Here is a 22,124-nt window from a genome sequence, read left to right on the forward strand (position 1 = left end):
CTTCTGGGTCCCAGCCACAACATTTCATTTCATTCAAATGTAGACGGAGAGTTTGCAATTACACTGATGCACCCTAAGCCTGCAGAACAGCTTGAATTTCTTTGGAACCACCATCCGTACTATCCTGCGCTGCAACCTTTCATAAATTTTTCTCTGCCGTCCTTGTCCAGGGAGATTAGCTACAGTGCCATGGGTTGGAAACTTCTAAAGTATGTTTTGCATTGTGGTCAAAGGAACATCAAGATCTCTGAGGATTGTTGATATGGTTCTCAAGTCCTCAGACAGTTCTCTTCTCCTCATTCTGTTCTCCATGCTTAGTGTGGCACACAGACACACGATGCAAAGATTGAGTCAACTTCTCCCCTTTTTATCTGCTTTCAGGTGTGATTTTCATATTGCCCACACTTGTTACTTGCCACAGGTGAGTTTGAACGAGCATCACGTGCTTAAAACAAAGTTGTTTACCCACATTTTTGTCTGGTCTATTTTTGAGGTTTTGTGTGATATGATGTCCAATTTGCCTTTTTTTCTATGTTTTTTTCGTGTAGTTCCAATACAAACAAAGGAAATAAACATGTGTAATTGCAATAATTTTCTAAAAGAAATACTTCATTTTCTAGAACGATTTCAAGCGTGCCAGCACTTTCGAACATCACTGTATGTTAAGGTCATTTGGACATTTACTAAGGATGTGTTTGCGTTAAAGGGAATCTGTCACCCCTTTTTTCGAATATGAGCTGCCGGCACCGACATCAGGGGCTTATTTACAGCATTCTGTAATGCTGTGGATAAGCCCCTGATGTAACTTGAAAGATAAGAAAAAAGTGTTAGATTATACTCACCGGGGGGCGGTCCGGTCTTGGTCCGATGGGTGTTGCAGTCCGGCGCCTCCCTTCTTCTAACGGTGACGTCCACTTCTTTCCTTCCTGTCGTGGCTCCTGCGCAGGCGCACTGCTCTGCCCTGTTGTGGGCAGAGCAGAATACTGTAGTGCGCAGGCGCCGGACCTCTCAACAGGGCAGAGCAGTGCGCCTGCGCAGGAGCCACGACAGGAAGGAAAGAAGAGGACGGCATCCTATGAAGATGGGAGGCGCCGGACTGGACGGCGACACCCATCGGACTGGACTGAACGCCATGGTGAGTATAATCTAACACTTTTTTCTTCTCTTTCAGGTTACATCGGGGGCTTATCTAGAGCATTACAGAATGCTGTAGATAAGCCCCTGATGTCGGTGCCGGCAGCTCATATTTGAAAAAAGGGTGACAGATTCCCTTTAAAGAGCTTGAGGGGGATAGGATATGGTCGCTAAGTTTAAAACATTGGGCATTCTTTTGCAACCACTAGGCTGTAGAGATGAGTGAATCCCTGGCTCCTCTTTTGATTAGCCAACCTGGTGCGACGTCATGTATGTGTTATACCATAAAGATGGCGGGTCTACAAATCAGAAGAGGTGCCAGGAATTCCAGCAGGTAGGAAACGATTCGTAGGATTCCAACCTGACCCTGATGGACTACAGATGCAGTCGCTGTACCAGGATCCTCAGAACTGATTTGCTCATACTGGGGGACTATTATATACTTTACACCCTTATAATAGTGCTCGGATGTTCGATTCTTACCAACATCAGGATCATTGGTGATGGCGGAGGTATCCAAGTCACCCCCACCCAAGTATTTCTCCAGCCGGGCAGCAGATACATTAGTCTGGAAAGAGTTAGAGATAATTAGACAAGTCCTGGTTGTACATAGGTGTATAGATACAGTAGATAGATAGATAGATAGATAGATAGATAGATAGATAGATAGATAGATAGATAGATAGTCAGTAAAGATGACATTGGACCCTGATAATCAGAAGCGGACAGTAGGTTTGAGCAGAACCCAGGAGACCATGGCCAGGGTGGCGCCCCTCCGTGAGGAGTACAGAGGGTCCGCTAGTAACTGTCATGGCCTCACCCATATTCTGTTCATAGACGTATAGAGATCTTACACACACCTGCACCATATTAGAGATCAGCATAGGCAGCATGGCCAGGGGGAAGCGTAGGATATTAAACAGAGAGATGGATGTGAACGCTTTCTCCGCAGTCAGCACATTGGATGGTTGAACCACAACATAAACAGCGAAACTTGCAACAGATACCTGGAAAAATAGGTAAAACACTGAATACAGAGGACGCCGGTGTTTTATATACAAGGCAGATTTATCAAAACCATGCGAAAGTAAAATTGTCCTTATTGCCAACAACAACCAATCAGAGCTCAGCTTTCATTTCTTACACTGATCCAATAAAATGAATGCTTTGCTGTGATTGGTTGCTATGGGCAACCAAGAGCGTTTTGATTTTAGAAGGTTCTGATAAATCTGTTCCAGTTGATTCTTCTTTTACACGTTATTCAGGGTGCACGAGTAAAGAGCGGGCTCAGGTGGCGAGCTCCGGTTTAACCATTTAGATGACTAATTTGGTTGAAAAATGTACGCATGTATTAGCCTCCATTGTTCTCCCAAAGCTGATGGGGTGATTTGTCTACTGAAGGACCCCCCTTAGCCTCCATATTGGGCCTCCTATATCCTATAAGGCCCAGACTGTGCATTGCAGTATATTGTACAGTCCTTCAAACGATCGACAGAAAAAAAAAAGAAAAGGAAGAGTCTCGAAACGGTGCTACAAACTTTTTTTTGCTTTTTTCTTTACAAAATTCAGATTTTAATAAACTAAAATAAAAAAATAAAAAAAAAATAAAATTGTTATTAATGTAATCATACTGCCTGGTCATTTTTACTGCAAAATGAACACGGTAAAAAGGAAACCCCCCCCCCAAAAAAAAATGTTGATATAATTGTATTTTTTGTCCACTATCTGGATTTTTTTTTTCTGTTTTTTTTTTTTTTAGCAAAAAAATGGCTCCTTGAAGAAGGGGAGGTAAAAGCTAAAGCGCATGGAGGAAAAGTTGCCCGGTCATGAAAGGGTTAATTTGAAGAAAAATTGGAAAAATTATCAAAAACTGTGACAAATAAAAAATTGTGGAAATGTCCATAGCAACAGGAGTCATTTTATTTGGATGAGTTTTGATGTCTACTCCTCATTTATCAAAAATATATTTTCTGCCTGCAGCAACCAATCAGGGCTAAACTTCAGTTTCCGAAACGGCTTTGGAAAAATGAAAGCTGAGCTCTGATTGGTTGCTATGGACAAGTTTTGATAAACGAGGCCTAAAAGGCCTAGAAAATACGACTCTTGGCGATAATATGGCTCGTCTGGCGGGGAAGGGCCTGGTTCTTACCAGGAATGGGGCGCAGGTGAAAACAAACAGGGACACGGAGAACAGATAGGCGAAGTGTAACATGTCCTTCAACTCCTTCTCACGAATTTCCTGCACCTGTTTCTCAAACGAAGTTTCCCACGCATACAGCTTCAAGATCTAGAGCAAAAAAAACATGACGTAAAATTAAATAAACATGGCCGCCGTGACGGAGGAGAGCAAAGACAGACGCAAAGCGGCTAAGCCGGATACTAGGAATCCTCACCTTTATGCCGTTCAGAATTTCGTTCATTATTTTCAGCCGTTTATCTTTGTTTTTCATGTTTTTCATCTGCAAAATAGAACAGCGTATAAGGACTTGATGCGTAAGCAGAGCAGCCATTGAACCTAGCATTGGTCCCGTCCTCAAAGAACAAGCGTAGCCCTCCCACGGGGTAAAATTTGACAAGTTTTGATTATTTGGGGAAATGTTTAGATGTTTTGTTCTAAAAATATAATAAAAAAATCCTCAACTAACAGAACCTTGAACACATAATAGTGGCAGCCATAATTCCCCCATAACAATGCTCCCATACCTGGACAGCCACAATGTCCCATAGTAGTGACAGATAAAATATCCCTATAAAATGATATCTACAATGACCCATAACAAAACAGTCACAGTCTCTCCATATTAAGATCACCAGTGTCCCCATAACAGTGACAGCCAAGGTGTCCCCACAGTAGGATACCCACAGTTTCCCCATGATAGGACGACCTCAGTGTCCCCATAACAGGACAGACAAAGTGTACCCATAACCAAACAGCCATAGTGTGTCCCATATTAGTGACAGTCACAGTATTCCCATAACAATGGCATTCACATTTCCCCCATAAAAATGAGTCACAGTGTCCGCATGACAGTAGTAGCCACAGAGTCCTCATAACAGTGATAGCCTCAGTGTCCCCATAATAGAGTCAACCACTGTGTCTCCATAATAGTAATAGCCACAGTGTTCCCAAAATAGTGACCACCATGTTTTCCCAATAACACTGACAGCCAGTGTCCTCATAACAGTATCAGCCACAGAGTCCCCGCGTCAGTGACAGCCACAGTGATAGCTAAGTTGCCCCATAAGAGTGACAGCCACAGTGTACTCATAATAGTGACTGTCACATTATCCCAATAACAGAGACAGGCAGTGTTCCCATAAAAGAAGCAGCCAGTGTTCTCACAACAGTGACAGTCACAGGGTCTCCATAACAGAACAACCACAGTGTCTTGATAATAAAACAGCCACATTAACCACATAAGAGGACTGTCACAGTGTGAACATAACAGGAGAGCCGTAGTAACCCCATAACAGGACAGCCAGCCACAGTGAACCCATAACAGGATAGCCACAGTGTTCCCACAACAGGACAGCCACAGTGTTCCCACAACAGGACAGCCACAGTTTGTCCATAACAGGATAGCCACAACATCCCCATAACAGGTCGGCCACAGTGTCCCCATAACAGGTCAGGAACTGGGTCCCCATAACAGAATAGCCACAGTGTCCCCATAACAGGTCAGCCACAGTGTCCCCATAACAGGACAGCCACAGTGTCCCCATAACAGGACAGCCACAGTGTCCCCATAACAGAATAGCCACAGTGTCCCCACAACAGGATAGCCACAATGTTCCCATAAAAGGACAGCCACAGTTTGTCCATAACAGGATAGCCACAACATCCCCATAACAGGTCGGCCACAGTGACCCCATAACAGGACAGCCACAGTGTCTCCATAACAGGTCAGGAACTGGGTCCCCATAACAGAATAGCCACAGTGTCCCCATAAAAGGACAGCCACAGTTTGCCCATAACTGGATAGCAACAACATCCCCTTAACAGGACGACCACAGTGTCCCCATAACAGGACAGCCACAGTGTCCCCATAACAGGTCAGGAACTGGGTCCCCATAACAGAATAGCCACATTGTCCCCATAACAGGTCAGCCACAGTGTCCCCATAACAGGACAGCCACAGTGTCCCGATAACAGGTTAGCCACAGGGTCCCCATAACAGGTCAGCTACAGGGTCTACATAACAGTAGCAGCCAGTGTCACTAAACTATTAGTAACCCCATTACCCCACAAAGTAGTGACAGAAACCGGGCAGCCTTCTAATGCACTATGACCCCTTTTAAAGTGCCAAACACAGTGCAACTTCTCTCTCATGGGAGACATATTTAGGACTTTTTGCATGTGAACACTAATGTTCAGGAAGCAGGAGCAGATGCCCTCTTTGCAGCCATAAATTAAACATAATTAAAACTGTGTAATCCTAAAGGAAAACCCACACTTCAGAAGTTTGGCGTCGCCTATATATACCGGGTTTTTGAGCATGTATGGCATAGGAGCTGCAACATTCGCAAACGTTGGAGTATGCCAATTTGAAGGTCATGGCACCCTTCTACAGGGCAACATTTTTGTGCATCAGTTGCAAGTCTGGATTTTGCACCGTTTTTCCCCAGTGTTTCTAGCAGTAGCTGGGGGTCTCACCTGGAAGGACTTTGATTTAGTAGCTAGGATGGCATTGATTGGTATCAAGAGGATCATTACTCCAAACCCTGCCATGACTGATGGTCCCAGCTCTTCCCACAGAAATACCACAGAGATCGCGATCTGCAGCGGCGATGACCAAATGAGATGAATGAAATTTGTCAGATCCATGAATTTCTGTGCATCCGCAGACATCAGGTTGACTGTCTCTCCCACTGTCGATTCCTTACGGATGGCATTCGAGACAGTCAAAGCCTAAAGGGAATAAAAAAAAAGTTTTACACATAATAGCCATATGGAAATATTGGATGCCATAATAAATGCTGTCAGAGAGTAAAGAGAAGAAATGCAGCTATATGCTGTTTTATGCCATTTAGGGTTACCGCTCAGCGACCACTATTATTGACACCAGATTGGGAACCTTCTAGAATGTTGGCTATGTATACTCACTTTTTTGTACACCGCCGCCGTCAGTGTTGTACGGACCCTCATTCCCAAAACGAAGCAGCCCTGAAAATACTGCTGCAGACACAAGGACTGGATTAACGCTGTCACGAGTAGCAAGATGGCATAAAAAAATCCCTTCCATTGATACTCATTAGGGTTGGATGTGAACGAGACCATCAGTCTGCAAATCAATGACAGGGTATTTTACACAACATGAACATTAAAGGACTATAAGACTGAGAGTTTATGCTACCACTATTGGATCTCGAAGGGTCGCGCTCCTGGCCCCCCTTTCTTTCCCGGTCCCTTCTATTGATTACTAGCTAGAGTCTTAAAAAAATCCAGTAAGTAGCATCATTCCAGAAAAAAAAATTCTCAGCAAGTACAGAGTCTCCAGGAATTCAATAATAAATTACTATTGTTGGAATCACTCCATTGGGAGCCATATTAAATGCAAAAAGAAAGCTGCTGTAGATTTAAAGGGAACCCGTCAGCTTGGAAAGGCAGTGCAATCTGCCAGCATCAGGTTATAGAGCAGGAAAAGCTGAACAGATTGATATAGTTTTGTGGGAAATGACTCAGCATAACTTGTATTTTACGCAATGAAATTCCTGCTCTTTCTGTGCACTCAGGTCCAGTGGGCGGATCTAATCAGTGATTGATTGCTTTTCCTATGTGAGCATACAGGTACAGCTGTCAATTACTGATTGGTACCGCCCACTGGACCTCAGAACACAGAAAGAGCAGGGATTTAATTGCATAAAATGCAAGTTATGCTGCGTCTTTCCCCACAAAACCATATATCATTCTGTTCAGCTCCTACTGCTCTATAAAATGCAGCTACGGATTTCGTACCTGACAGGCATCCTTTAAAGGGGTGGTCCATGGTTAGAGAAAAAAAAAAGAGTGCTGATTTTAAAGGAACAGCACCACCCTTTTCCATGGGTTATCCTTGGTATTGCAGTTTAGCCTGATACTTCTGACTGCAGAACCAGACACAGTCCATGAATAAGAGTAATGCTGTTTCTAGGGAGAAAAAAAAAATTAGACCCCTTTTTTCTTCGCAGCCCCTTTAAATATTTATGTGGATGTCTGTAATGGCGGAATAGGGAAACAAATCTTACTTTAAGACTTGGGGGCTGACGAATACCAGGAGGTCATGAATGAGTTTGAAGAAAGCTGACTTTAGGAGGATATTAGAGAACGTTTTAATCAGGGTCTTAAATAGCCAGGACTTGGGGTAATCCTTAGACGTTCCTGATACGGATTCTTTCTTTTCTTTCTTCTTTTCTTCCTAGAAAGGAACAACAAGTAAAATTAAGATAATGAAGCAGCAAATGATAATTTAGGGGATTATTTAGGATTAGACACTTTATGTCTCCTTTTCCCTCAAAACAGCGCCACACGTGTCCAGAGGTCGTGTTTGGTATTGCAGCTGAGCCTCATTTTGCTTCAATGGAGCTATGCTGCAATAACGTCTATAATAAAAGGGATAATTACATAAATGCGTATTAAGAGGCCGTGTCATTATTACATTTGCATCTTTTTTGATATTTTTCATTTGCGCATTTTTCTTCTTTTAAATTTCACCTTTTTGAAAGTCAATTTCATAGGTGTTTGTTTGATGTGGTTGAGATTTGGGGTTTCCAGATCCCTTTTGATGATTCATTAGTTGCGACTTTTTAAAAAGTTTCAAACATTTTGTACATATGTACTCCATCCCTCCCTGGAGTGATTTTATGTACGGTTGATTTTTTTTTTTTTTTTTTGCTCAAATTTTGTGACATTTTAGCAGAACATGTGACTTTTTGTACCATATATACAAAAAGTCACAATAAGGCTGTGAGCCCATGTAAGCGTTTCTCTCGCTTTTTTTAAGCGTTTTTACTGGGAAAAACGCTTAAACGCTTAAAAGAAGCATCCTATTCATTTCAATGAATTCTGCACTTTTTGTGCATATTGATGTGTTTTTTGTCTGCGCCAAAAACGCATCGCGGTAAAAAACGCAGCATTCTCATTAATTTTGCAGAAAAATCCACATTTCTAACTATTTTCTATGAGACTGGGGCCGCTCCGGAAAAAAAACGCATAAAAAACGCGCAAAAAACCGCGCGTTTTCTGGGAAGCAGTCTGGTTTTCTGTCAGGAATTTTCTGCATACGTGGGCGCATAGCGGTTAAAAATAAAGATATATAGCATTTTTTATTTACACAAAATTCAGGAACCACATGTCTCCTCTTGGAAATTTGGTGCAAATATGTCAACGAATACCACGAAAAAAAAAAGGGAAAAAAATAAAAAGTGATCAAGAAACAAAAACAAAACCTAAATTGACGATTGGGGTCTGAATTCTCTATAGACAAAAAGTATCCAGCACACACAACAAAGTATATATAAAATTAAGTAAATGAAAAAAAAAAAGATTTACCGTGACTAATACGTCCTGGCTCTGGGCATTGCTCAGCCCATTCATTTCAATGGCGCCGTCCTTCCGTTTCCTCTTATTTTGGCGTTTCTCCAGCTCTTTCCTCGCTTTAGCTACTTCTGCCTTCATAGTTTTCTCGAATATTTCGTAGGTGTATTTGGTCTGATCTTGTTTGCTCAGTTCCCAGAGATCTTCCATGACTAAAGGTCTCCTGTATCCTTTAAACACGATTCTGCAAGAAACAACACGTTAATGGACAACGGAAGGCTCTCAACATTTTCATTTTGGAACCATTTTATTGCTCCACTGCATCATAAAAAAGTAGCAACTTTTTAAATGTTCTTGATCAATAAAAATAAAAAAAGCCTCCCGTTTTGTGTATATAGTTCTTATGCAGACTTATGTGTCTCCATGGTAACATGCTACACACAAATCCTCTTTTTTGTTCACGTTGAGTAGAAGAAGCGATAGATGGAAGTAAGTAACACAGGAAAGGATTATAGGATCAGACTACAAAAGGTTTGTTTGTAGTCTGTTGCCATGGAGACCAGGGCCGCCATCAGGGCATTACTGCCCTGACCGGCGTATGGGGCCCGGTGGGCAGAGGGGGCACGCATCGGGCCCGGTCTCCTCTGGTCACCGGGCCCCTACTGGTGGAGACATATAGCTCGGCATGAGAGCTGAATACACAGATTATTTAAAAAGTAGTTTATTTTTTTAATTTTAGAACAATAATTAGAAAACATCTTTGAAAGCATACAATGCTTTCAGGGGCTGTGCAAGGTAAGAGAAAAAAAAAAAGTTTTATTCCCTGAAGAAAAAAAAACAACAACATTATTTTGAACAGTTCTGTATGTCTGATATTACATTTTTTTCCAGATTAATGGCCTGAGACCAGAAAAATTACACCCAAAATCAACATATAGAAAACGTACCTGTCATACCAGCTGAATGTGATTCTGCTTAGAAAAGATGCCGTTAATTCAGGATTCTAAAAATAATATAAATGTAGATATTTTATTTATAATGTATAATAAAATTAGTAATAAAAAAAAGCAATATTAATTCTAGGTCAAAAATTATACAAAAATATTAACTGTATTTTACAGAGACTGACAGAATTTATAATAAATATATTGATTTAATTAAAAGCACATTTCCATATTTAAAAAAAAATGGAAAATTCCTTTAATTAATACTAGAGGGTCATTCGTTCGTTTGGAGGTAGGTGGAGTCAGCAATATCTAGGGTGACTCTTTGGTATCTCATTATAAACTAGCGCAAATCTTGTAAAATGAAAGCTAAGCTTTAAAGCTACATGGGTTTCCCCTTACTTTCATGTGTAATCATCGTTTTAATTTACTTAATTTTTTTATATAAATTAATAATACACATGGAAATAAACAACTTTGTGATATATCTTATCAGAGGAATCTGCTTCTTTCTCCTCCCGGACTGATTCAGTCTCTAAATCCTCAAGTTATGAGTAAAATTTGTATTCAGTGAAGACAGATTGTTACATTACTGAGAGGGGAGATAAAAGTTGGTGCTCAAAAGCTTCTATGTACAGGGGAAAAGCGGTGAGGGGGAGGAGCTAGTGGCAAACTCCTCCCCCCTCTCCTCTCCATCAAATCTTATCTGTCTTCACTGAATACAGATTTTAACTGTGAATTGAGAATTTTGAGAATAAATTCTCAGTCCAGGAGGAGAAAAGAGCAGGTTTTTTTTTATAAGATATATAACAAAGTTTTTTTATTTTCATGTGTACTATTGATTTATAAAAGAAAAATAAAATAAAACAATGGTTACCCTGTAAAAGTTATTCTCAGTGAGCCCAATGTGGGGTAGTAAAAAAAAAAAAAAAGATGGTGGTAGCTTCTCTGCACTAAGTACAGTCATTTGATCTGTTGGCCTTGAGAATCCAAAGGGTGTGTCACAGGACCGCTGCAGCCCATCAGTAGCCGCTGATGGGCTTCAGTACTCGCTGCTGGTACTATAGTTCCGCTTCCACCCCTGGATGTGGCCCAGTAGTCTCACCATCACAATTTATTTGACATTCAGATCCTTATGTTTGCCCATTTTTTCTTGTTTCCAACACATAAACTTCAAGAACTGAGACTCCGCTTCACTAACTTACTGAATCCAGCTCCGGAGTAAGATGCGTCAAATTTATGAAGAGGTGGGCATCTGATTAATGAATTTGGCACATCTTTCAACTATCGTGCACCAATGCCAGAAATGTACACCCGGCCGGGACTGGTATCCATTACTGTCGGAATCGATGCAACTATTGTGGCGCAAATTATGCTTTGCTATGACCCATCTTGCTCAAGGTCTGCCTACTTTTCAAAAAGTAGTAAAAATGCCAAAATTTGCAAAATGTTAAGCAATCTTAGGGTAAATTCACATTGGGAGTTTTTTCAGCGGTTTTTTCTGCAGGAACACCTGATCTCTTAACAGGATAGAAGCTGCAGAAAATAAGCAGGTTTTTCTTGCATTTTTTTTGCGGCGGTTTCGGCGTGCAATGTGTCTCTTGTGCATGCTGATAAAGTTTAGTGTTGGAAAGAAAAAAAGTCCTATTCTACAGAATCGGGTTTTGGCACAAAAATCGCAACAAGACCTGATACCTGCAGTTTTTGTGTGCGTTTTTTCAGCGTTTTTCACCACCCATTCATTTCAATGCAAACGTACCAAAAACGCTGAAAGAAGTGACATGCACCATGCTACAAAAAAACATGCAAACCACCGAATCCTGATGACAACAAAAAACAAGTTGTGCGCATGAGATTTCTGAAATCTCATAGACTTTGCTGGTACTGTAAAACGAAGCTGAAAGTTTGCATAAAAAAAAAAAACGTATTAAAAAAAATGCCCAATGTGAACTTCTTGATTAATTGTCCCTTAATAACTTTCTGGATAATATAACCCACCCAAGTGTGGTGTGGACATACCATTGGTGCAATAAACACACAAGGGCCCAAGAGGTCAGAGGGTCACTACCAGCTCCAAAGTAGGTGGAATTTTGCATTAAGATGAGCTTTGGACTGCAAAGGGCCCAAATATTGTTCTTACACAGGGGTCCCCATTTTGTCTGTGTCTGTCACCGATCCCCTTTAATACGAGTCATTTTCACCAGATGTTATAATTTTTCCTCTAAGTGGTTTAAAGGGAACCTGTCACCCCCCCCAGGCGGTTTTAAGTAAAAGAGCCACCTTGTGCAGCACTAATGCTGCATTCTGTCAAGGAGGCTCTTTTACTTAGCGTCCCTTCCACCGCAGAAATAATCTTTTTAAAATTGTTCAAAAATACCTGAATTTTGACAGGGGGGCAGGTTTTTCCCCCTCTGACAGACGCCTCGCATACATCAGTCATTTCGTATTTGGCGCCGCCTCCTCAGTGTTCTCTTGAAATGCTGGCGCCTGCGCTGTACTATTGTTTAGTGGGCATGCGCAGTTAGCGCTGCCCGACGTGCCCATGCTGTCAGATAACATCCCAGCCTTTCATATTGCGCGGGCCTGAGATCTGACCTGAGGTCGCTTATGATTTATTCACACTGTGGGGCTGGGAATCTTGGGCATGCGCAGTAGTTCTCTGCGGCTCTCATGCCCAAGATTCCCAGCCCCGCAGTGTGAATAAATCATAAGCGACTGCGGGGCGGGATCTGTGGCCGCGCGATATGAAGGCCAGGATGTGATCTCAGAGCTCGGACACGTCGGGCAGCGCTAACTGCGCATGCCCACTAAACTACAGTACAGTGCAGGCGCCAGCATTTCAAAAGAACACTGAGGAGGCGGCGCCAAATACAAAATGACTGATGGATGCGAGGCGTCTGTCAGAGGGGGAAAGACCTGCCCCCCTGTCAAATTTCAGGTATTTTTGAACAATTTTAAAAACGATTATTTCTGCGGTGGAAGGGACGCTAAGTAAAAGAGCCACCTTGACAGAATGCAGCATTAGTGCTGCACAAGGTGGCTCTTTTACTTAAAAACGCCTGGAGGGGGCGACAGGTTCCCTTTAACTTTATGGCTTATTGGGTGTAATCACAAATTTCTAAAAAAAATATGTTGCAATCCTGGCACCATCCATTGTTATCATCGGCAGCAAATCTCGGTTCCTACCTTCTTTGTGAGATCGTTGGTTTCTGAGATGGGTGAGATGATGAGACTAGCGACCTGAAGACCGAATGAGATGAAGAACAAACAAAAGCGCGGGATGTCCGGAATATCCTCCTGCGAATAAAAGGAACTTTATGGCCGACGCACTTGTCAGGGTCACAACCAAATATTACGGTGAAGCCTTTTTGAATTAACCATCCGTGTTCGGCATGAAAAATCGTATTCTAGAGCGGTGGACTTCCCCCCCACCCACCCCCCAAAAAAAATAGAAAATAAAAAAATGTGAAAAATATGTCCGACACAGATCGGGCTGATCCTGGTCTGGATTTGGGGTGATATTTTGGAGAAGTTGTTTTTTCCTTTACGTTAATACTATGAGCATTATATGAGTGTAAAGTATTTTTTATGGCAATACTGAAGGCCAAGATAATAATTTTGATTACTTACTTTCAGCGCAAGCCGGACAAGAGTCTGAAATGGAAAAATCCCGCAAACAACGGAGAGAAGCCAGAAGATGAAGAGGGCGCCAGTGTCTTTCCGGACGCAGTACCTTCTGCTATGTTGGATTATTAACACCAAGATCTAAGTGGACAGAAAGTTGTTTAATGAGAAGTCACGTTTTAAGTGCATAAACGGATGGGAATCTGGACAAGCAACGCTGCAGTGTAAAGCATGGAGGAGAAAATACTTCTGGGAAGGGTCTTCAAAATACATAAAACATTTAGGGATGACAACTGTACTTGCATTTTCTTTTTTACTTAAAATCAAGACCAGAACATCCATACAGTCCTTACCCATGTAACAGCATGGAGTGAAGGATTAACATAGAGGACCAGAGGGAGCATTTTGTTGGAGCTTGAGTGTTCTTCCACATGTTCTGATATTACGATGCCGATTCCAGCAATGGATGTGCAAAAAAGTAAAAAATTCAGAATCTGAAAAAAAAAAAAAGATGAGGAAACATTCACCTAATGACAATAAAAAGGACTAAACTGTAATGTCAGATCCAACAGGTGGAATAATAAATGGAAGGGTGACAAGGGGGCAAAAACTTTTTTTTACACAAGGGCAGATGGATAAATGATTTTTCACAATAATGAAATCATTTGAACGTTACCCCTTATGGACATTCTCCAGGAAACATCACATTTGTCCATTTACTGCATTGGATGGGGCCAAATTTTTGAAATCTGACCAGTGTCATTTTGTGTGTTAATAACTCTGGAATGTTTCAACAAATTCCAGTGATTATGAGAATGTTTTTTTCGTGGCACATTATAATTTATGAAAATGGTAAATTTAGGTTGATATGTTTGTGTTTAATTACAAAAAAATATCTGAGAAAAATGTTATAACATTAGCAATTTTCAAACTTTGAATGATTATCCCTTTAATCCAGAGAGTCATATCACAGAAAAACATTAATAAATAACATTTCCCACATGTCAGCTTTACATCAGCACCATTAGTAAAATGTTCTTTTATTTTGTTAGCATTTTAGCAGGTTTAAAAATGTAGCAGTCATTTTTCATTTTTTCAAGGAAATTTACAAAATTTATTTTTTTTAGGGACCCTTCCAGGTTTGGAGTGACTTTGGGTGTCCTATATATTGAGAAACCCCCAAAAGCGATACCATTTTAAAAACAGCACCTCTCAACATATTGAAAACTGCTGTCAGGTAGTAACCCTTCAGGTAATTTTCGTGAATTAATACAAAATGACATGACAGGAATGAAAAAATGTATTTTTACCACCTACTGTAAATGTCGCTAATTTCTGAACAGGTTACAACAGCCGTCAGACTCTTAGGCCGTTAGTTGGTCAAGAATTGCCATGGCAAACATCAGGACCACAAAATCATTATCTCAGAGTGCCGATGGGGATAAAGAGGAATCCCCCCACATTCTGTTAACCAATTATAATGTAGCCACTATTGACAGCAGCATTTAAGTGGTTAAAGAGATATGGATGATGCCAACACTGATCACGGCTGATACAGCAAGTTATCAGCTATAGTGGACAGCCGACAGCTGCTGCATTGTCACCCGTCTGGTGATGCTATTCTCATATCTCAGGTCAGTAAAAGGTCGTATTGGGGGTCGTTAAAGTTCACCCCATTTACTTGGAGATGTGCTGCGACACCTATCAACAAATACGGTGCTTTTTTTGGGGGGGGGCAAACGTCCTTCTAACTCTGAATAACCTTCTGATCTAATTCCAGAAGAGCACCTTTAATGATTGGATTGTTACGCACGATGAGGATTTCAATGTATTGGTGACTCACCTGCTTGGCTAGATAAAGCTTAGTCATAGGGGATTTCACTCTGCCTGGATGACACAAGTTGAGGAGCTGCCATGGAACACACAGCCAAAAGAAGAGAAGAGGGATCCAAACCAGAACCGTTTGTTCGAAACATATTGGCAAATCTGGATCAGGTCTTTCCAACAGAGAGGAATTCTGTAAAGATAATAAAATCAATCAAGGTTCCAGGGTCGAGAATGACAATAAATGTCTACTCTCCCAAAATGTTCAGCAGCTTCCCGGAAGAGTTCAGGAAAGCAGCACTTATAGAAGAGTTATTGTTCGTATTCCTTATTCTCAAAATACAGGGGCCTGGCATCCATCTGCTCATTCAGAAAATAAGGCATGATCTGAAAAAGCAGGGTAGCACACCACACTCAAAAATATCCTCTATGACCATCACATAACGTTGGGAAATATGGCATACATGTCGTCTACTTGTGAGTAGTGACGTAGTCAAAATGCTTAAAAGTGATGCATCTCTTACAAAACTTTTTAACATATGCCCAACTTATTTGCATGCAACATCCTCCAATGTTAAGACCCCTTTACTAGACCCCTAATATAAATACAGACTACAGACCAAAACCCCAAGATAAATTTAGGCCCACCTCAGGCCCCAAAATTAAATTAGGGGGATAGGTCTTTTTTATTATTGTATTCCGAGCCATAACTTTTATTTTTTTCCATCTACATGGCCGTCTGGGTTACATAATTAACAGACCTTGGTTATGGCCTCTGCCAAAGAACAAGGTGAACCATGCAGAGCCAGAGAGTCATTCCGGGATACAGGGAAGAGGGCCACATCATTCCACTGAACCTCAGTGGATCACTGTCAGAAATTAGTGAAGTAGTCCTCAGCCGTACGGCTCCCTGTGTCAGGTTCATAATCCCAGCCTCAGCGACCTGGAGTCTGTAGGGTTCATCTTAGATAACTCATAAGGCATCAAAGAAGGCATCACCCGAAGACTGTTCTAGGGTTTGCCCAAGTTCAAGGGCCCCCTTGCAATGGGGACATGACTTTTCCTACCAGCTGGGACTCATCTCCTGAAGATCGGGGCCATAGAGTAACATATAGTCTATAGCTCTACCTAAACACCCTAAACTGTTTTTTTTTCTACCCCGAAAATGTATCAGGAAGAGCCACTACTGGTTCAGAGGAGACCAACTGAATGTCATAAGGTGCAGACATCACAGTCTCTGCCGTCAGCGAAGATCTATGGAGAGTTTTAATAAAGCTAGCTACCTGGCCCTGCAACAGGGAATGTGAAGATTCAAGGTTCTTGTGCTTTTCAGCCAGATCTTGAATCACTTGGGTCAGATTTGTCACATGATCACCAATCGAGTGAATGGGATCCATGCTGACGAAAAATAGTAATGGTCAGTTGTAATAGTGATTCTGAGACACCACTCATGGGCAAGTCATGAGACAAGGTAGTCAGGAGGTCTGAGGTCAGATACCATGAGGGCTTGTAGTACAGAGGGGCAAGACAAAGGCGTGGTCAAGTCACAGTCTGGGGTCAAATGCCAGGAGGGTATGTGAAGATAAAGGAATAAGTGAAACAGGTAGTCAGAGGCCAAGCTCAGGGTCAGGTACCCCAGGTCAGAGAGCGATAAGAGCACAATAGTCAAGACAAATCCAAAATCCAGCAACAAGATCAGGAAGTCAGACACAGAACACTGAGCACACACTCCACTGAGCAAAACTACAACTGACAATTGTCTGCTCATAGCTAGTCAGTTTAAAAACCTACCGCGTGGGCGGACATGCCGCCGGTTTAACCGGTGCGAATGCACCGGGCCCAAAGGCTCTAGGGGACCCCTGCAGGGTGGCTAATGATGAGGGCAATCTGACCGGTTTCTCAGGGCCCGAGGCTTTGGGGGGCCCATGGCCAGAATGTCCTCATGTGCGGCGGGAAGGAAGCAGGAGCCAAGCTGCAAGGATCCTTCCTGCCCAGCGCCAGCACTTCCTGTTTCTGAGAGCAGCGCTGCTGAATGACGTCATCATTCAGCGGCCACTGTGCCAGAACGAGGAAGCCAAAGCAGCCGGAGGCAGAGATGCTGCAGTCAGGTGGTGTCACTGTGTGTGTGTGTATGTATGTATGGATATGTATGTATGTATGTATGTATGTACGTATATGTATGTTGACCTATGCGTCCTGGCAACCCCAGTCAGCTACTACTCTCTGGTAACAGCCTGCACAGGAGAGAAGCAAAACCTCTAACATTCTGTAGGGAAAAGGGAGATAAGCCTCACCCCCATAATACCAAGCCAAGAAAGAGGCACAGTCACTGCAGCAGCCCCCCACACAGAATACTGCTCCTGGCATAGCCCACTAATGTGGGACAGTACCGCAGAGTCCAGGACCATATAATGCCACCATAGTAACACTGCATGTGGTGCCCAAATAATAGTGTTCCATGACGTATATATTATAGGGTCAAAGAAAGTGCCCGTACCGGCATCTAATATTTCAGTTATTACATACAACCCAAGTCATGGCACCACCAAATCTCCAATTATAACCATGCCAGACAGTGCTGAGTGATAAGTCAGAAAATGGGCAGCGCAGTACTGGGGTCCCACCAAGAACTACATCTGCCCGGAGTTTTTGGGGGTTTCCTCTGGGTGCTCCGGTTTCCTTCCACATATGAGCAGGTTACTTGGATGTAACCGCACAGACAGTGAGGAGATGGTGGACGTTAGCCGGCACCATCTAACCAGCTCAAAAAGGAAAATCTATGTATAAGGCTATGTGCACACGCTGCGGTTTTTGCTGCGGTTCCGCTGCGGTTTTGGCCTTGCGGAACCGCAACAGTTCCGCATACATGGTACAGTACCATGTAACCCTATGGGTTTTTAAAACCGCAGTGCTCACGCTGCGTTTTTTTCCGCGTGGTTTTGCTGCGGTTTATAAACCGCAGCATGTCAATTGTTTCTGCGGATTCCACTGCGGTTTCACACCTTTAACATAGTAGAGGTGTGAAACCGCAGGGCAAAACCGCAGGAAAACTGCAGGTCACTTTACCTGCGGTTCCGCGGGGAAAAACCCGCAGGTGATTCCGCAGTGTGTGCACATAGCCTTAGTGTATATAAGTAAGCACTATATGGCGGGTTACACTAACAGGGTCACTACAGTATATTATTGCACAGCACTATAACATCTATGACATGTTCTATCAGGCTCGGACTGGCCCATAGGGTAACAGGGGCCCCTGTGCAAATCAGGGCCCCCAACCTTAATGTAGGGGCAGTACTTGTCATAATTCATTTTATTCACTCTGTTCAGAAAAAAGCAGCAGCTCATCATTCATTAACCAAACTGCCCAATTTATTATTATATAGAAATATAGGTAAATTTGTTAACCAGGGTCGTGTAATATTTGTACGCAGGTGAAAAGTGGGCTCCCCCAAAGTCAACGTTACTGGTGGGCCCTTGGCACCCCAGTCCGACACTGTGTTCTATTATATACACTGTTCTGAATGGTCTTATTTTCTAGCAGTTAAATGGCTGTTTATGCCTTTACGTGTTGATGGGTGTCACTCTTAGTACTAGGCCTGTCCCCATCAGTCTCTGTAAGCTCCTGTGATCGTTACACTGGCCCTAGCGGGGGTCACCGGTGTTTCCCGCTAGGCCCCAAGTCCGAGATATGTGAGTCACAGGATATACTGTACACTGGCCATCGCCGTACCATGAAGCACAGCCCCAACCCATACTCTGTACCGTACGCCTGCAGTGGAAGCAATGGCCCACAGGAACGGTCCTCTGCTACAGCCGGACTGTCTACCAAGCCTGGAGCTGCTTACAGTCTTCTACTGGCACAGAGAACAAATCTTCCTCACAGCCCAGGCCTTCTCCGGCATCTGATCGATATCTGAACCTTCCGTGGCAATATATATCTTTGACGCCATAAAAGGAAGGGGGCCCAGACACATTTCTTGCACAAGGGCCCCAAGTTGTCAGTGTCGGCCCCTGAGCTAGCGAATTATCCAGAATGGGAGACACCTGGAAAGCCCTCAGGCTAGGCCACATTGAGCAGCAGGGCTGTCGATTAAAATACTGAAAGCCCAACATGCACCAGGATCAGATTGGACGACTGGGCTGTCAGTCACCATACTGAAAGTCCAGCACACTCCAGATCCTATAGGGCGGCTGAGATGTCACTCACAGCGTCCCTGGGATACAGTGTGTTATGAAACCGTGACAACTATTGTCTATATATGTGGCTCTGACCCCTGAGAAGCACCCAGGTTTGGGTGCCACTGCTCCAACTGCACCATTTATAGAGGTGCTACTGATCCGTGCATGTCATGATCTAATAATATTTCCATTTCATAACATGCTGGGATATGCCACCACTATGCCACCACTTTGTGATTAGCGGGTGACCAAGTTATGTGATTACATTGCTGATAAAGTAAAACATTCCCAGCAAAGTGATTCCCTACATATCTGGCATTCCATCGACTGTAAAAGGCATTAAACCATGGCTCCAATCACAATGTTCTCCAGGTTTCTATACTCTCTCTGGGATTCTTCCTACTCTCTATGGGCAAACTCATCGGTTTCCCATAAATATACCCCTCCACTGAGGGTTAGCGTCAGGTAGACTGATACACTTTGCCCACTGGAGACAGAGACTGATGTGAAAGAATCCATTGCAAAACGCGTTGGCACGATGTCAATTCTAGAAAATCAATACTACAAGTGTCCAGGAGTGAAATTAACGCTTCCATCAGGCTGGAATATTTGGGGTAAAATGGCGTAACTCTTCCTATAGGCAAGAATCTTTCAGATAATGTATCCATCACAAGGAAATCAGCATTTATGTGCCCAATATAAGTACAAACAACAAGTAAACTTACCCAGAACACAGAGCCGCAGTAGTCATCCAGAGCCTTGGACATGTTTAGAGGAGGGGAGAGCAGCCCCTTCTGCCGGTAGAGCCTACGAATACTGAGCCTCGGGATTATTAAATGCCTATATATTCCTCATGTTGAATATCAGAAAACTGTTATCACCCCGTGATTCAGCAGGTTAAAAGTCCCCCGCACCCACGGCAGCCTGGAAACTACTGAAGGGACATCTCAGTTCTCGCAGAGACCTATTGGACTATAGTTGGGTTAAATGTTAACCATTTTCGTAACTGCAGAGTTTGTCCCAAAGAGTCTTACTAGGCGGATCCCAGTGATATGTGCTCTCAAGTCAGGCGTTATTTTCTTGGAATTGACTTTTTTTTATTATTGTGGATTCTCTCAGCTCCGACTTCAAGCCAATGGTTCTGATTAATGAAAACCTCAAGACGAAGGATCATCCTGGGGTACACTGGCCTCACATTTTCATGGTCCATATCGTGACATTACCCTCATGTTGTGTTTTCCCATTTCCAGAGTCATAACTTTTTTTTTTTTTTTATTTCTCCTTCGAGGTGGCAATTTTAGGGTTTTGAGGTTTTTGTTTTTTTTTTTCCCCAGGACAAGTTGTATTCTTCAAATGATAAAATTCTGGGGTATATTCAATTTATTGATTAGCTTTTAAAAGCTAACTTTTTTTTTTTCTAATGTAGGGAAAATGCCACAAGAACACAGATGAAATATACTTTTTCCATTCTTTATCATATGGTAAAAATACCAAGATAACCTTTTTCCTCTGGTTCATTTGAGCACAATGAGGGGTTTTTTTATTTTAAATATTTATAAATTATATTTTTTTCCACAATAAAAATATTTTTTGTCAGGAAAATAAATTGCTTTTAAAGTCCCACATCCCAAAATTCCATAACTTTTTTATTTCCTTTCAAAATTATAGAATGAGTTCATTTTTTTTTTTTTTTTTTTTTTTTTTAGCGAAATAAAGGTTGAAGTTTGTATTTATATTATTTTGAGTCACATGTTACTGTTTAATTTTTATCTTTTTTTTCTGGCAGGGGGGTGGATGCAAAAAAAACCCCAAACAATTTATGTTCATCCCCCCCCCTGCTTATTTTGTAATTAAATTTAATACATCACTTTAGTTATCCAGGACCCAACAATGAATGTGCTGGTCCTCTGGCCAGAAAGTCCAGGCCTACAAGCTCTGACTATCAAGGCACCACTATACTTCATCCTTAGATCATAGAACAATACAGAAAAGTGTGTAAGGGGCTACACATCAACTTTGGTTGTGACACAGACCACGTGGTTCAAGATCACTCTTGCCGCAGCTACATCGCTGTAGGTGAATGAGATCACAATGCCACCCCCCCAAGGAACCGTGAACGTGACAAGCAAATTTAAAAAAAAAAAAGTTGGTACAAGTCAGATTTATTTGTGAGCCAATTCACCTTTAATATTACAACCTTGTTTCACGCATGCGATGCTTATTCAAACTCACTTGTGGCAAGTAACAGGTGCGGGCAAAATGAAAATCACAATAACCCAAATTTAGAAAGATGCAAGCCATAGGAGAGGTTGCACCAGGGGTCGAAATGCCCACTCACTGTCAAATGAGCCAAGATTTCACTGCTCTGAGACACTTCTTGACGTGGTCCTGCACACAAGGAGTGCCTGCCTGCTGGTGGGATGACACAAGCTCTTACTATAAGGACTTATTCAGATGTCATTTTCTTGTATGAGAAAAATGATCCAAGTTTCGTCAGTGCTTTTCTTCAGTTTCATCAGCATTTGGTCCAAGTTTGATCAGTTTTCTTGGGGGGAGAAAAAATAAAGTTTATCCGTTTCTATTATCAAACAGTCCATGAAAAACTAACAGCATTGTGGCATTTGAGCGCTGTCCTATCTGTTCACGGACCCATAGACTTGCATTGCCAAGTTTGATTCAACTCTCCGATCAATATCGGGGAAGTCTGTGATTTTAAGAGAACTTGGTTTAAGAAAAAAAATCTCACATGTGAACAGTCCCCCTAGACTATCACAGGTATGGGTGCAAGCCGTGAAAAACAGAGATAGAGTTCGTATGTAAAGAACAGACATCTGAATGAGCTCTTATTAGATGAAGTCGCTACTAGTGATGAGAGCATAGAAGCTAATAACAAACTCAGCTCATGT

At 42.3% G+C, this 22,124-nt stretch overlaps 1 protein-coding gene across 1 annotated transcript in view; it reads right to left on the minus strand.

Moving 5' to 3' along the window:
- ABCC2 (ATP binding cassette subfamily C member 2) overlaps positions 1-20,159 on the minus strand; it is a 51,810-nt gene extending 31,651 nt beyond the window's left edge. Inside the window, exons 1-14 of the mRNA XM_073552794.1 lie at positions 19,944-20,159; positions 15,059-15,232; positions 13,569-13,709; positions 13,222-13,356; positions 12,778-12,888; positions 9,595-9,650; positions 8,663-8,891; positions 7,360-7,529; positions 6,239-6,416; positions 5,789-6,043; positions 3,528-3,593; positions 3,284-3,421; positions 1,995-2,141; positions 1,618-1,702 (exon numbers count right to left, since the gene is read on the minus strand). Coding sequence (XP_073408895.1) covers positions 1,618-1,702; positions 1,995-2,141; positions 3,284-3,421; positions 3,528-3,593; positions 5,789-6,043; positions 6,239-6,416; positions 7,360-7,529; positions 8,663-8,891; positions 9,595-9,650; positions 12,778-12,888; positions 13,222-13,356; positions 13,569-13,709; positions 15,059-15,232; positions 19,944-19,985 — 1,927 coding nt within the window. The 5' untranslated portion in view covers positions 19,986-20,159. The remainder of the gene's footprint in view (positions 1-1,617; positions 1,703-1,994; positions 2,142-3,283; positions 3,422-3,527; positions 3,594-5,788; positions 6,044-6,238; positions 6,417-7,359; positions 7,530-8,662; positions 8,892-9,594; positions 9,651-12,777; positions 12,889-13,221; positions 13,357-13,568; positions 13,710-15,058; positions 15,233-19,943) is intronic.
- Between the last annotated feature and the right edge of the window lie 1,965 nt (positions 20,160-22,124).

Source organism: Dendrobates tinctorius, unplaced genomic scaffold (assembly GCF_039654945.1).
Source record: "Dendrobates tinctorius isolate UK_male_01 unplaced genomic scaffold, ASM3965494v1 ptg000196l, whole genome shotgun sequence".
In the NCBI taxonomy this organism is placed as follows: Eukaryota; Metazoa; Chordata; class Amphibia; order Anura; family Dendrobatidae; genus Dendrobates; species Dendrobates tinctorius.